This window comes from Salvelinus sp. IW2-2015, linkage group LG5 (genome assembly GCF_002910315.2).
Source record: "Salvelinus sp. IW2-2015 linkage group LG5, ASM291031v2, whole genome shotgun sequence".
Lineage (NCBI taxonomy): Eukaryota > Metazoa > Chordata > Actinopteri > Salmoniformes > Salmonidae > Salvelinus > Salvelinus sp. IW2-2015.
In genome coordinates this window covers 21,689,498-21,706,293 of record NC_036844.1, presented here as the reverse complement: position 1 = coordinate 21,706,293, position 16,796 = coordinate 21,689,498, and the positions used below count along the sequence as shown (strand labels likewise).

At 39.5% G+C, this 16,796-nt stretch overlaps 1 protein-coding gene across 3 annotated transcripts; it reads right to left on the bottom strand.

The window, feature by feature from the left end:
* Positions 1 to 2,508: 2,508 nt before the first annotated feature.
* Positions 2,509 to 16,110, bottom strand: lhx3 (LIM homeobox 3). Of its 3 annotated transcripts, none has more exons than XM_023987721.2 (6): positions 15,527 to 16,110; positions 7,737 to 7,908; positions 7,325 to 7,524; positions 5,843 to 5,994; positions 4,465 to 4,636; positions 2,509 to 4,061 (listed from the first exon to the last, which is right to left on the bottom strand). In XM_023987721.2, exons 1-6 carry the CDS (start codon positions 15,594 to 15,596, stop codon positions 3,643 to 3,645), a joined length of 1,185 nt encoding a protein of 394 aa, XP_023843489.1. In that variant the 5' UTR covers positions 15,597 to 16,110; the 3' UTR covers positions 2,509 to 3,642. The 3 variants fall into 3 exon arrangements, with proteins under 3 accessions (XP_023843489.1, XP_023843488.1, XP_070299699.1); XM_023987720.2 differs by having other exon boundaries at positions 7,325 to 7,527; positions 15,527 to 16,109; XM_070443598.1 differs by lacking the exon at positions 15,527 to 16,110 and adding an exon at positions 12,444 to 12,909 and having other exon boundaries at positions 7,325 to 7,527.
* Positions 16,111 to 16,796: the final 686 nt, after the last annotated feature.

Here is a 16,796-nt window from a genome sequence, read left to right as displayed (position 1 = left end):
CAGCGTAGTAAGCGAACATAACTCTTATAATAAAAGAGAGAACACTGAACAGAACTATACAAAACAACAAAATGAACCGTGAAGCAATATGGCTAGTGCAAAACAGGCAACTAAACATAGAATAACAACCCACAAAACCAAAATGGAAAATGGCAACCTAAATAGGATCCCCAATCAGAGACAACGATAAACAGCTGCCTCTGATTGGGAACCAATTCAGGCCACCATAGACCTACATATACCTAGACATACTAAAACCCCATAGATATACAAAAACCCTAGATAGGGCAAAAACACCTAGACAATACAAAAACTAAACCAACCACCCTTGTCACACCCTGACCTAACCAAAATAATAAAGAAAACAAAGATAACTAAGGTCAGGGTGTGACAATTGGGGATTTATATATCTGGTTGAGTAGCTTTCAATCAAATACTCCTACTTCCAACAACAATGTAGACCTCCTGGGAAGTGGTCTACACACTACAGGATCCAGCTATTGTCTACAGAAGAATATGTGCCAGTCACCTGTCATGTCAAACATGTAACACGCACACACACATACACACTGAGGCCTTTCACTAACATTGAACCCATACAATAAATGATTATACCCTAAATACTTACAACTTACACCTGATATCATCACAATGCATTCACACTCAACACATTCCCTGCCCCCATTTGTCTAACAAATTTGTCTAATTCCTTTTCCTCCATCCACTGAAAATTACCCAGACACATCCAACCCCCAAAATGACTTACACATACAAAGCCACAGAGGAAACATAAATTAATCTGAAAGAGTGAAGGGGATAATCTCACTTGATCACATTGTACACAGTTCATCCTCAGGTCATCCCCATCTCATGTTTTTTCTCACAGGGTTCCTCATACCTGTTGAGGGAGGGGAGGGAAGGGGTGGGGCAATGTCAAAACAGGAAGCTGGTAGGGCTTAGAAAGGCTGTTGTGGGAGCTTGAGACATCCTGATGTGTCGAGTTCCTCCGTCTCATTGACAAATCCGCCTGGCTCAGCCCAAATGGAACCTGCTCAGTAAATTGACCATGGCAGGGATCGGGGGAGATTAGGGCTGCCTTTGACACTTCACTCTCACCCAGTCTTTGCAGGGCACCCTGGGATATGGTTACTCACCTGTTGCCTTAGCATGGCAATAGTGACAGCAGCCACTCAGATGGAAGGATTCGATTTTAAGTCGAAGTGTTGTGTTCTTGTTTTTGTAACCTGAGAACAAGAGCCAGCCGTCCAACCCTAAACTGAAGAAGTTACGGGGATGTGTCAAAAAATCTAAAATACCTGTGTCAAAAAGGCTATTATAAGGCCATTTTAATATTGGGAAATATGTGTCTATGTCAAAATAAACAATTCAGTCTGAGAAACTTTCTTCAGCCAGTGTTTCTAAAAGCATCAATCTTCCAACCCCTGGAAATAACATTTAGTTGGAGCAATTATGGTAAGTGCTTAGGTTAAATCTGACAATGCACAGTTATTCAAACACAGCGCCTATTGTTTATCAACATGCTTGGTATTCTAGTCTCATATGAAGGTGAGGTGGGGTGAATCCTCATGTTACAGTGCTGCCATAGGCAGATCATTATTATTAGACCAAGGAGGTTGGTCTTTTGGACAAACATCAGTTTGTGCAGAGAGTTTGTGAGATGTTGTTGGTTGAACTTTCTCTCCTAAATCTAAAATGTTACTAATATTTAGGCCGTCTTAGGTCATGAAGCTATACCTAAGTAAAGTCCAGAGTTGTTCATGATCAGGTCTCCTGGAATACGTTGCAAATTGCTGGAAGATGGCGAAAGAGTCCATCTAAAAGATGGTACAGATTGATAGGATTTGTCAGGGTGAGGATGGTTTTTAATGTGTTGTCTGTGATGCTATGCACAGATAAAACCGCAATGCAAGTCTTTGTCACTGTGAGAATTTTTTTTAGAAATTGACGTCACACAGACGCATGTACGCCGCACACACACACACACCACACTGTTTAATCTATTTAATTGAACCCGACTTTGAATAAGTAAACAAATGAGGAAATTTACAAGGGCCATTCGATCCCTCCTAAGCTAATGGATTTAAGATTTTTATCCCGTAGGGGCATTTGGGCAAACAAGACACGGTTATCTCTAAATCGACATGTTGCCTCTCAGTCTGCATCAAATTTCTGCACTAAAGAGCCGTTGAACTCTTGATACGGCTTTGGTAATTTGCCAGACGGCCAATCTGCAGACACAGCCAGATCTCCAGATCTCCTTTTCTCCTGCAGTATCTGTATTCTGATATAAGATCAATGTAATTAATACTCCAGGAAAATTAGGGATGAATATTGGAGATAAGCCACCACCCCAATTACCCTAGCTTCTGTTAGTGTTTTGCAGAATTAAGGTGTGCATAAAACACTTAAAAAAAAAAATTCTAACATAGAAGAGAACCTAGGATACAGCCCATAGTCAATATAATACAATAAAATAAAGATGTGATACAAGATCCATTGGTCAGTTTGGATTTAGCTGACACATTTATTAAAGACCTGTATCACTTAATCATCATCATCATCATCATCATCAGAGAGAATAAATAAGACATAAAACATCTTCCACATAAACAAACACATACACCAGCCTGGGTTTCAGCATGCCCAGGTAGCTCAGAAAGAAAAGAACAAGATACATCTGAAAACACACAAATGCATAGAAGTAATTGCCCCTCTAGTTATCGGTGGGAGGCGACATCTACAACCTGTCTAGATCCCTGGCTGTCAATGTACAAAGTACTAATATCAGTGTATTCATATTGTCGAAGGGGTTGTATAAAAATAAAGTCTCCACAATGATAAACTGTAATATATATATATATAGACATTTGGCAACAACCAGACATGTAAAGACTCTGACTTTAACCAAAACCTGCATCAGTGCAGTACATATAAAAAAACAGAGAGAAGAATAAGGTGGAAAGGATTGGGGGTAGAGTCTATCACAATCCAATTGGGCAAAAGTTGAAATTTGTTATGTTGTCACAACGATAGCAGAGCTGGAAATAGTGTGTATCTGTGAGCTTCCTCTGGTTTAATATTGATGACACCATAGGGATCAAAAGCATGATGGTCCAAAGCCGCTGTACACATAGTTCAATGGTGGAGGACTGTTTGAGCAGTGCTGTTGAGACTTAAGACAGAGATTGAGTAGTCTGTCTGTCTGACAATTAAACGTTCTGATTGTAGAAGTGAGGTGCTTTCCTTTCAGACCCTGCTCTTGATGCTATCGGAGCAATATATCAACACTCCGTCAGTAGCGCTAAATGATCATTCATAACAGGCCAGCACGCCATGATTCTCAGTCTGGTTCTCTATGAGGAATGGAGTGTGTGAGTTCCAAGTGCTGCCATTTATACTTTTTGATGGCCCAATCCTTCCTTCCAGTCCACTCAGATGAGGAGAAATTAAAAAGATTGACAGTTAATTGATAGAGACAGATGGAGTGATCCAAGAAGGGTGGAAGACAGCAACCGTTCGACCCGGTCTCTCTGTTTCACAGGTCATGTGTGACTGTCTCTTTCCAGTTTGTGACACACACCTTTGAGTCCTTAGACCACGTTGACCAATCAACCCAGCTAATCAAAACTGGCCGTGGTCCACTTCATCCAACCAGGAAGCTGGACTCGCTGGGAAGTCTGGGTAGCCCCCACTGCTGCCAGTGGACAGATCCGAGCTGGGGCCGTTAGTGCCCCCCAACACTCCTCTCATGCCTGGGTTCAGCCCCGGGGCCCCGCCTTGGGTCATGATGGACAGGCCGGAGTCAGGGTAGACCAGGCTGGAGATGGGGGGCTGGTGCCTGGGCAGGGCCTGAAGCGAGCCTGGAGACTGGGGTAGGCCGTAGGGGCTGCTGGAGCGGATGTCACGGTACTGGTCCTGAGAGGGGACGACTCCATGCTCCAGGGGGAAGGGGCCGTGGCTGCCCCCCATTGCTGGAGACGACTCGCTCAGGCCGCTGTAGATGCCATTGGAGTGACTGAGCTCCGACATGGGTGGCTCGTCTGGAACAAAATGGAGGACACTTGGTCAGGGTGTGGCATTATAGAAGCCTTATGGAATATAGTGCTGATATTATTAGTTTGATTCTGGTCATTCATATAAAATTAGATTTATAAGATTTTCCCTCATTGGAATTATTTGGGTTTCGTTCACATTTGAGTGGGTATAAACCAAAATGTGTGGTTTACAAATGTGCTATGTCCATTTCCACTATGCACTTCAGGGGCTAATAAATCATATAAAAAGAGTTGGTATTATAATTGTGATAATAACAATTTTTTTAATCATCTCTCATAATTCCTCAAACAGGAACTTAAAGGCGCCCTCTGTATCCCATTCCCTTTAATTTGATTATTGTGAATACATCATCTCAGATATGTCTGTCTGTTTGTTTTCTCATCCTACCTGTAAAGGAGACCTCAGCRTCGCTGTCCATGCCCTCCTCCTGGATACTGTCCTTGTCTGATTTKGAACTGCCTCGCGACCTCTTCATGTTGCGGAAGTACTGTCCCCACCTCTGTCTGCCTGCATCCTTCTTCAGCCTCTTCTCTTTTGCTCGCCTGTTCTGAAACCAGACCTGGAGGACAAAGGAGGTGTTTGGTACATATAGGTTTTGTTTTATTTATTTGAGGTATATAATTGGGAAGTTTCCTGTTGAAGGCAGATCCTCCAATAAGCCTTCTCCTACAATACACTTGTGAGTGAAGTGAAATAGATTTCTTAAAATTAGAAATATATAATTTAGTGTTACATTTACAGAAGAGTAGGCTATACACAAGTAGTCAGTTTTATAAAATAAATGTTGTTTCTTTTGAACTGCATTTTTCGTTCATAGACTATAGGACATATCAGTTCTGATGCCAAATTACATTCTACTTACTGGACCGTTCCGGACATCATTTTTCTTGACTCTTTCTTCAGTGAAACTGCTATGCTTTTAAGTGGTCAGGTACAGCACATTAACATTAAAACAAAATTAATTTTCAAGGACTGTCTGGGAAGCAGGTCGCCTCTTTGTCGCAGAACACTAATGTTGGGACTAACATGCCCTGAGATTTATCACGCTAATTAACTTTGCGACAGCTACAAGTTGTCCTTAACCCTGGGAGCAGACAGGTCGCATGTTACCTTCTCACTGGGATCTACTCACCCGGAGGTGATTCTAATTATTCACATTTCACTATGGCCACGTTCTAAATTTTAGCTGTAAACGTGTGTGATACAATTTGAAAACATTTGTATTTTATTTTTAAGAGACACTTATGATTGATGAACCATTCAATGTTAGCACATATTTTGTTGTTTACAATCCACATCATGCAAAGCCTAATTTAATTCAACCAGGTAAAAATGTTCCTCCTTTCTCTCCTACATATAGGCAAGGCCTATATTCATTAGTGATATGCAGCCGAAGTGAACCCTCTTAACCCCCATTTCCCCTTCCGTGAATAATGAAGCGCGATAGTGGCTTCCGCGTACCTACTTTAAGTGTCCTTGCAAATAAACAATATATATGACTATAGTCAACCACAGTAGGGATCTTTCACGGACAGACAATATGCGAAGCTCTATCTTAGCATTGTTAACGAGCTCGCGCTTACAGTTCTGACTTTCAAGTGTGTGGACTTCATTTTAATCCATCTTATCGTAAATTCTAACCATTCAAACCGGCTGGGAGGCCATTTCAAGCAGTATTTCAATGGAATCCCATGCATGTCCTGAAATAATACTAAAATAAGGACGCTAATGAAATGGTCTATAGTGGAGGGGAATGGATAGTTACCTGAACAACACGCATATCTAGGCCGGTTTCTGACGATAGCTGTTCTCGGACGTGGCGGGCAGGTTTTGGAGAGTTGTTGTAAGCGTTTTTCAGGGTCTCGAGCTGTTTGGCGGTGATAGTCGTTCGTGGCCTTTTCGCTGTTGAGTCTGCCTCTGAAAATAAAAGACACACATTGTAAGCCAGACCTTACACAAACATGTACCCCATTAGGCCTACTTTATGCTAAAAGACTTAACCTTAGATTCCAAGGGTAAATAGGCTGTTTATAGATATTCAGGTTCAGCCATTGAAAAGTGCAAGTGACATACCAGAACTGAAAAAAAAATATTGTAGAAAACAATGGGAAGACGAGTAAACTTCATAACTTCATTTTCTGACTTATTACTTTCAATAAGCCTAATTATACCCAGATAAATACTAACTCTTAAACCAAAAGCCTATGAACAAAAACATATGCCAGACCATCCTACAAGTGGGCAAACACCGAAGTAATGAGGCCCTCTCATTAACCAAATAAACGTGTGTGGTTTTCCATGAAAACTCATCTTAACTCAATGGGTAAATCAGCGGTTGGTTTAGTCAGTAAATTCACACAAACAGATGGGGAAGAGAACTTGAGTAACACGAACTATTCACAAAGAAAATTTTGGCCTACCCTTGCTGGATTTCGTTGTGTTAAAACAGATTCTCTGAGGTCAGTTGTACTCAATTTAGCATGCAACGAATAAGCATTTTTATTAAAAAAGTATTAATTTCAAATTCAGTGGAAGAAAAAAAATCTAGTTGTAAACTTCATTTCGTTTTCCCAAAAATACGTTTGTGGTAGAAAACATGCCCATTTTGGTCATTGCATTTGACATTTCATTCCAATTTCAATTATTTTACTTGAAATATGAGGCCTTATTGTAGCCTATGAGATAGTTTAGCAAAACATGGTCACCAGCGCTTTAAACACCTTTGAAACAAACCTCCTAAATAGTCTGTTGTGCAGATGAGGCTGAATATAATCTTCTTAGTCACTGTCGGTCTGCTAATAAAATAAAACAGAAAGAACTACGTTTTCTCTCTTCACTGCAATTGGATAGGCTGTATCCATATTGCTATCGATTGGGATGCGGGATACGATGCAATCAGCGCAGGTGGGTCAAGTGTTTATGGGTGACCTCATAGTCTTGTAGATCAAGTTCACAGCTCCAAGCAGTTGCTCAATAAAAGGTCAATGGATCAAATAAGTAAAACATTACATAACTTATTCGGTGATGCGTGCGTGATAGCCTATAATATGTTAAATCCTTCTTCACGTTATTTAGCAGACATAAATGAAGATGTGGGCATTGTAGGATATACACATTCTTTGATATGGCTGAAATATCAACGACAGTGGATACATGCGTAATTCCGCGTTAGAGTCTAGGCACTCTGATCTTGGGGACCCTAATTAGGTGTGATAAAGGTATGTTCAGGTATACCGTGACCTCTCACCTCTCTGTTTGGCGGTTTCGTAGTCAGCCTTGCACACGAGTCTGCTGTCTTCCATCAAGTAGTACTCGTCACCTGTCGCGAGCTGCCTTTTGCACACGATGCACGCGAAGCAGTGCAGGTGGTACACGAAATCCTGCGCTCTCCTCACCACTTGCGTCGGCGGAATACCTTGCTGACACGCGGCGCATTTGGTCCCAAATCTCCTTTTAGGAAATAAGAAGGTTATCATCAATACATTGACAAGTGAGTGTTTCATCACATTCACAACCTCAAAATAAGATGCAGACCGTGTGATTATATCGAATAATTAGGCTTGGTTTACATTAAATATTAGGCTACACACCTGACATATTTTCAATAATTTGTCTTTCATTAAAGAATATATATTTCATGGCGTATTTCTTGCACCCACTTAAAAAAGTCTTCTTTGCAGTAGACTCTATCTTCCCGGCTGAAGCACTTGTCCGCTAGTTGGGATTGGCAGTCGCTGCATTTCAGGCACTTGCTGTGCCAATGGCGGTCCAGCACTTTGAGGATGAAGCGGTCCACGATGTGTTGATTACAGCCCGCGCATACAGGAATCTCTGAAGGGGAGAAGACAGGATGACCATGAAGCCATCTTGAATTAAAACACTGCTTAAGAGATCATTTAGCATTTGGTGGTCAAATAGTTTACGACTCAAAAATAGCTAAGCCTATTCATACTATTGTCAAATGTAGACATTTGTTAATGCATTTGATTTAGAATATACTTACTTATGATAATATCTAAATAAAGACACTAATTCGATATAAATAATTTAAATGTTTTGTTGTTGATAAATTATACTTAATATTCTGAGATCCGTGACAAATTACTCTAATTCAATTAATTACATCTGAGTAATGAATTACTAAACCTAATTGTAATAACGTAGTAGTCTAATGATAGGGGCCTATGCCATGCCCTCACAACGAAACACACAATAGGCCTACATTATTTTAAATTGCTTAATTGAAAACAAATGTGTACTGATAAAATAATACATGAAAGTGATCTTAGACCTATTCACATTGCTGCAAAATTGAAAACACATTCATTTTTTTTTTAAAATTGGCCTATTTCTTCCACGTTAAGCACACATTTACATGACTTGTTTTATAGTTGACACTACAACTTCACATGTATACATTTGCAGAGTCAATAGAAACTAATGGGAAAATCCCAATGCAGTCTATTTCAGGGCAAATATGAGACCGTTTTGTCACTGATCTAGTATCTATGCTATTGTATATGTTTTATTTTCATCGGTAGCCTATATATTGTCACATAGTTGAGAATTGAAGAGTTTCATTACAAAACGCTCTATATCCATTTTCAGAAATGTTGGTAAATTAGCTTTTATTATTTAAAGAAATTATGAAAGAGATTGGTGTGTTTTTTCACTATCTAATCATGGCATGGAGGTTGTTCAATGACAGACATGTTTTTGTTTCAAATCTATTACTTGATGGTTTAACAATTTCAGAGACAAATAATCATGCTTTTTTTTGCAAAATGCTATATATCCGCCTCATGCTCAGAGAAATGAGTAGTAGTGTTAGATTTTACACAGTCAAATACCTACATTTTTAATAAAGAAATGTACAAATGATACATTTGTGACATCAATATTGAATATATTTTTTAATTCAATACAGTAATATGTGATCTGTACGTTAAACATTTACATTTGACATTTAGCAGATGCTATTATCCAGAGCACGTAGATTCATCTTGAGATAGCTAGGTGAGACAACCGCATACCACAGTCAAATATACAGGATACGAACATTCCATTCCAGCTAAACAATGGATATATATCGTTTTTCAAAAAATACATTTGCATACACATCTAAACTCTGAATAACACATCGTAGAACAGTATTATTATACATATACATGAAGATGAAGGATAAGCAATTATTTCTGATGAAAAAACACACATTTGATAAACTGGTGGATATAGCGTTTTGGAAATAAACTCTTCAACTGTTATCTATTCAATAAAAAATATGTAGGCCTAATACAATAATCCGGTTGAATGAAAAGCATAAATGCATTGCCAATGTCACATGTGCTAACTGAGAAACTATCACCAAAAGGCACATTTCGAAGTGGATTTAAGTTGACGAAGGTGTTGTGGACTCATTATTGATGTATAAATGTAGGGACACAATTATTTCAGTAGTATCAGATGTAAGTAAATACACTATGCTGTCTATAAATTACAGCCATTCATTTGTTTTTGTCATCATCGCCATCATCATCATTTTTTTCATAACCCAGAAATGACAGTAAACGCCAATGGTTATTTTGTTCCTCCCATGATGATTGAAACCTGGCAACATACGTTACCCTTTTCCACGTGTGGGTGACAGATGTACAGCAATACAAAAGGACACACACAGCTGAAATCCAACTAGTAAAGCCATCTCACTGAGCACTGACGTAAATTCAGTTGGTTCAACGTAATTTAATGGAAATTACGTGAAAACAACGTTAATTCAACCAGTGTGTGCCCAGTGGAAGAGCATCGAATACCTATTGGCTGATTGAGTTATTATGGGTTTGATCTGTTGAGTTAATGAAGAAGACATCAAAAAGTACCCTCTTACTATCACTCCTCAAAAAAGCGCATGCCATGAAACAAACACTCTTACTTTGCATGGTAACCCACTGATCCAAGTCCAGACCAGAAACGACAGTGGATCCCGGAAAACTCTCTCTCTCTAATCCTTTCCCTCTCTATCTCTCCCTGTTTCCCTTCTTGCGACCATGGGCTATTCTATTCCTATCCCTCTGTTTGAGGTTACAACAGGCGCATGGGTCCCTCTCTCTTTAAAACACTGGTCCATTTGTTCCCACTAAAGAATCACTAGGGATAATAAAAAGGAAAGAAAAAAAACAAGCCCTCTGTAGCGACACTGGTCAAATCCCCTTATGTATGCTCAGCCGCCCAATCAACGCTGGCCCAAAGGCTGCTCATGAGGTTTTACTTTACATCCGGTTTCCAAATCACGTAGAAGCAGGCCCGCTTCACTGAGTGGGGAAGGATGGTTTCGTTAATGTAAACGAGACCACAGCTAAATTTGATCCACCGTTCGCACACTGAATATGTTGGCAATATTCCCGCATTCGATTAGCAAAACACCATCCAAGCCTTTCCCATCAAACATGTTTTACGCATGAAATTACGCTGAAAATGCACACTTGCAGACAGTGGATCAGGTGAAATGTGTTTTGATGTCAGATTTAGCATGAGTCACAAAGCTAAATGCTACACGTTGTGTGTTCAGTAGGCCTATTTACATGGTTTTATTGACCATTTAGACATGCTGATGATACCATGCAAATGATCACATTGACACATAATTAATATAAATTGTTGTAGGTAGGCCTATAAGCTGCAAGAAGCCTATTTGCTCTAGAATTAGCATAAGCAATAAGACACGGCAGGATATGTAGGAATGATGAACCCGGCCTTCCATATGGCCAAATGTGATTACAGCTCGTGTCTTCATCAAGTTCAGGATTAGCTCTAACTCATATAATTAACTGAACATCAATAGACATAATATGACAATTTACAGGCCATTGAACTTTTGGGAATAAGCATGGCCTTCGTCAAGACAACACAATGCACGAAATGAAAATGGCCCTCTTTCAGCAAAGAATGTCATTACAACTCACAACAAGCAACTTATTATTAAACTATCAACAAACGCTTGTCGAGTGAAATTGCATCACTGGCAACTTAAATACGTTTTGAGATGTTATCACTCGGCTTTATTATTTATTCAAAAGTTCAAGCACTTCGTGTTTCATCCGTCTAAGGAATCGCATTCCTATTGTTCGTTTGTGAGCAATTTATGAAAAATTAATGGACCATTTTTTTCTGCCAAGAGCAAGCAATGCACAACAGCGAGGGAGCCACGTCATGAACAGGTGCATCAAATTCATTATTAATTCAATAGATTCTGTAAAACTAGAATACGCTGCCTTGTCTCACGCAACAATCAAAGGTGTCTTGCTTACCAATAATATAACCTGTAGCCTATATGCCTGCCCATGAAAGCCAATTCAATCCCTAGAAATTGCAGTAATATTTATAAAAATCTCGTTAACAGGTTAACCTCGTATACATATTTGTCACATAATGCACATATATGGCCCTTTGTTACATAGACATAGTTGGTACAATCTAAACACAAAAATATCTTTAAGCATTTAAGACAATAATGTTCTGATATTTTGTAAAATATCAGACACGTTTTTTAAAGTTCAGGTAGGCCTCCGCACTACAGCAAACAAAGAAAGTAGGAGGGATGCTTGACAACAAAAGGTCTTTAATATCTTTAACCCATATGCAATGTATAGAGAAATTGCAACCCGATTAAAACTGTGCGTCCAAATGTTAAAACTTGTTTTGTGGTGTTCAGGAGCAAAAAGATAAGACATATGCCTATGTCCTTTCATAGATTCACCGTTTTTAGCCTTAATCCTTCGTCATACAGATTTAGCCCTAATCCATTGTAATACAGGCGACAGGAGCTAAAAGTAGAAAAAAATTAAAGGGATGTAACCACTGTTTCGGCTAACCACTGACTAGTCTAAAAGATATGTTGCATGGAGCGAATTGTGCATGCAAGAATAATGTTAATTTTGTACATATGCACGTAAGAAAAATAATACTTTAATTGCAGTTACTATACAAATATTCAGAAATGTAAAATAGGGAAGTATAACGATCGAAATATTCGAATAACTTTATATTTTGTATTCATCATACCGTACGCGTTATAGAAATAAGCTTGTGCGATACATGAAGGTGTTGGAACGAAATAAAACAACATCCCTTATTCTGAGTTGTATAAACAGCGACAACAAATGATTGATTAAATATCTAGGCCTAACCATTGTAATGTGCCAACCAAAGGCAGATTCGATTAAACACAAATCCCATTGGGCACAGACGTCAATTCAACGTCTATTCCACCCTGGTTCAACGTCATTTAATTGAAATGACGTGAAAACAACGTTGATTCAACCACTACGTGTCCAATGGGATGGAATCATATGTGGTGCCCTGTTGAATACCTTTCCGTAGTTCTTCGCTCTGCGCTAGCAAGGCAAACAGAATCTCCGTGTTATTCGGTGCTCCTTTTGGAGAATTCCGTTCATTATGTCTATCCATTGCTCATTATCTCCTCACACGATAACGAAAAACGAATGTATTTATGTGTTCTAGGCCTTTCGCTCACATTGGGATTTTATGCAGTATATCAGGAATACAAAAAAATCCGCGCAGTGTGGTTGCATGCGCTCGAGTTTGCTTTATCATACAGTGTGTTGTCCGCTGTGGAGGATTACGCAACGCAGTTACCCTAGCGACTGGCCTGTTAAAGCAGGGAGATAGCTGATCATCACCTAGCAGCAACTTGGAAAGGTGTGCGGGTACCAAGTATCCGTCGGAAGAAAAAATTAACTTCATGGCGCAAGATGTCATTTGACTACGGTTTCGACCATGTTGCTGTGTTAAGTTGGTGCATGTAGGCTATGCCATTTTAAATGTCATTTTATTGCACGAAGCTCTTACTTGACCATTAGGCTATAGCTGGTTCACTTATATATATTTTTTTGCATGATCTTATGAACATATATTTTCACAGCACGAGTAGTAGGTCTAAGAGGCTTTAATTGGAACTTTGCAAAGGCCTTTACGCACGTTTCTCTAAGACCGTGTGTAGGCCTATTTCAAATCAAATCACGGCCATATAATAGGGCAGGCTACACACATGATCAAATGCAAACGAAAATGGAGCCTGGCACATATTTTAATTTATTTAGCCATGAAACTGTTCTGTTCCAAGTGACATTAGGCCTACGTATGTACCATTACAAATATTTGTCTGTAATAGATACGCAAAACGAGGTCTGCTTTGAGACCAAAGATTAAAATAGGCCTATACATATTTTCAAAGTAGGCCTATTAGCCTATTATAAAATTCATTTTGGCCGTGATTATTGAATTTCTGTAGTTGATGTGTAGTTGACAAGGCAGAATGCACCTCTAATATTTGTACAGCCTTCCATCCTAAACATAATGTAGGCCTAATTGTAGTATAGTTTTCAATATGTTTCATTCGTTTTTTCCCCTTTCTAAAATGCACATAAATAGAACGACATTTCAGGTTACTTGACCACTATTTAGTAAAATATTGCCACACTGAAATACGTTTTTACTAGCCTACAGCTGTAGCCTACAGTAATTGCATCATATTTAAGACAAAAGTTTTATATTGGATATAATTGCAATTTTCTATCAACGTAAATGTGTTTTCTAGGCTTATCCTCTCATTTAATCGAATATTTGGAGGCATATGTCTCATGAACCTATTATTAGCCACATTGGAGCATAATATGATACCCATTTCTTCTTATAATAACGGGATTAAACGTACACTTTTCATTAGAAAAATCTGGATCAGACGAAAATATTCCTTTACCAAAGTTAATGTTATATTTCAATGGTTTAATTTAATTAGAAGTAATATTTGATATTTGGGATGTTTCTGATATTATATCAGCCATCCCACTCATGGTATCTTATCAACTCAAAAGCAAAAGAGAAAATCTTCCCAAAATGTTATCGTATTGATGGGGTCACGGTAGATAACAATACAATAACAATACAATTAGTTTAAAAATAATATAAACCTGGCTGGCGAATGACACACACACACACACACACACACACACACACACACACACACACAGAGCAACACAAACACCATATCTTAGGCATATAGCCTATGCTGACTTCACAAAGACAACTGTTTACTTAGGGGAGAGATTGGCCGTTCAATAACATGTTGATCGAAGCAACACTCGAATGCATTTTATTGACACTGATCTCAGCCGCAAAAGGGCGCCTTGGGAAATCACGACTAGTGCCATGGCCGCGTGGACCCCTGATGAATCTAAAATCAATGCCCCATTTGCCTGTATTTTCAGAGTATATGAAACACATTTGGTGAAAGGTGTGGGATGCTTCAGTGCTCCCTCTTACTTGTCAGCTTTATAATATTTTGTATCTCCTATTGATCGCTCACTTTTGAGGGGCTAGACGACAGTAATTGCGTAGCATGAGCGATGCTCTACATCAAAAAAATAGTCCGTGAGAAAGGGGCAGTCATGGCCAAGTGTTTTCGTAAACATATGATTGTTGCTTTTATTTCTAAAACCATTGCTAATCTATTGATTTTGATTTGTTAATGCAATAACCCACACATAAGCCTTATTCGTTTCCCCCTATTACGCACGGTAAAACAAGATATTTGGTGGCATACACCTCCTTTATTTTATTCCTAATTTACAAACAGGAAGTAGGTACCGCACCTGTCGAAGGGAACCTGACACTTGTTGAGCATTTTGCCCAGGCTGATGACTAGGGAGGGCGGGGGGCGGCCTGTGTGCAGCCGGGCTGTTGCATTGTCGCGTTACACAGGCACTGCAAACGCGCTCTGGTGGTCTCGTGGTCTCCAGTGACAGCCATGAGCGATGGTGTACAATGACAGCACGCGCATAACATCTGTTGATATGATTCCCAACAATACAGCTCATTACGTATTCATAACGTCTCCCGCTGGCAGGGAAACAGAAACAAAATATTTAATATCCAACCTCGAAACAGTATGAATACTCAGTGAAATGTTGTTCAAATGGATAGTGGACACATTGCCATGCGCCAATATGATGAAATCCATTCGATGTGTGTAGCCGAGCAATTTATCTATTTTCACAACTTCTCGCGTCTCGAAAGGGAAAGGACTAGCCTACTGTACCACTTCTTTCAGCATATAGGTCTAATAATGATTTGTTAAACTCTTATTTGAGAAGTTTAACTGATGATGATAGGATGTGCTGTGAGATACAATGGGCTATTTCATGCCTGTTTGAATCCTGTCAATAAAACTTTGAGCTGCAGGCGGAGCCCCCGCTGTGCTGATTTGTTGTGTAGGCTAACTAGATATTTCGTAGCTAATTAAAACCCATTAACAGATCACAGGTGACTAAGCCGCCTCAAATAGACACACCAGTAGCCTACATTTCCACATTAAGTTGTATAAAAGCTCGATCATAAGTGCAAAAGACTCCAAACAAGAAAGCCGACTGCTTACCTTGACCTGCGCTGTGTCGGGAGAAATTCCCGGGATTTTGACAACTCGATCCAGGATGTTCTAGCAACATTCTGAGCAGTGATGCTTTTCAGCTCAGATGAACATAAAGTCAATGGGCGGTTGAGTGAGATATACAGAGGAAAGGAAAGCAAGAAGGGCGACTGCTGAGCTTAATGATAAGAGCTTATTAGGAAAAAACAAAAACGCAAGATCCTATTTGTTTATCCTTTGAGAGTCACAAAAATAACGCGATTGACGTTTATAAAAGTACATTTTTCTAAGAAGCTAAAGTAGTATATGCCTGTCGACCTTGTCTCTCTTCGTCGGTCCCCGTGCAAGGAAACTTAAAAATGCAGCAACTTGCTGTTTGAATCCGTGTGTTGGTCGAGAGGAGGTAGAGAGAGGGGTGGGGTGGGTGGCCATTACCAGCGTCAGCTGACCTCACGATTGGACCAGTGTTCGTTTTTAGAACAACAAAAGTACAGCTCGAGTCGAGATGCCGAGCGTCGCGCGTGGAGAAATATGCACTGTCCACGGTGCTGAAAAGGGGAGTTTCTGTATGTGAGCGAGTCCGGAGGCGTGTGTAGTGTATGCCCCCCCTCCCACACACACACTCCGCTGTTCAACACACCTCCTTCTCCTCCATTCGCTCCTTATACATCTAGAGGTACACGTGTCCTTCTTTCATCCTGCAAAATAGGGCAATGGGCGATTCTTCGATACATTGTTGTCATGAGTTTTCATTCTCGTGCCCCTCTTTAATTCGGCCAAGAATATACCGTAGCCTAACAACAGAGACAAGTGGACGGAGCGTCATTGTTCCATTTTGCTGTTGTGTTTTTATTCAGAATGGCCATACTATCTGTGGCGAGCTACCAGCATGCATTTTCCTTATTTACTGTATGACCTAAAGAAGATGCCAATGGTATTCGAACACTTGTTAGCAAATGTAGATTTTTTGGCAAGGGCATTTCGTTGCAATCTGATTGTAATGTAGCCTACAGGTCTACATTTTTGTTTTTAGGAGTTCTACAAAATTTCTGAAACATTGTTGGGTACGATAACCAACATATCGGATATCCTGCAATTGTATTTATATTCGAACCTAATAGCAAATTTCAATAACAATTCTAACCAATTTCAATAATAACAAAAACATGTGGGATGTATATTTTGGAATATAGGCTACACGCCTAATAACAATGACTATTGCAACAACAAACAGTAAATACAAACATGCATTTACTTAATATATAGCCTTGATTAAAAT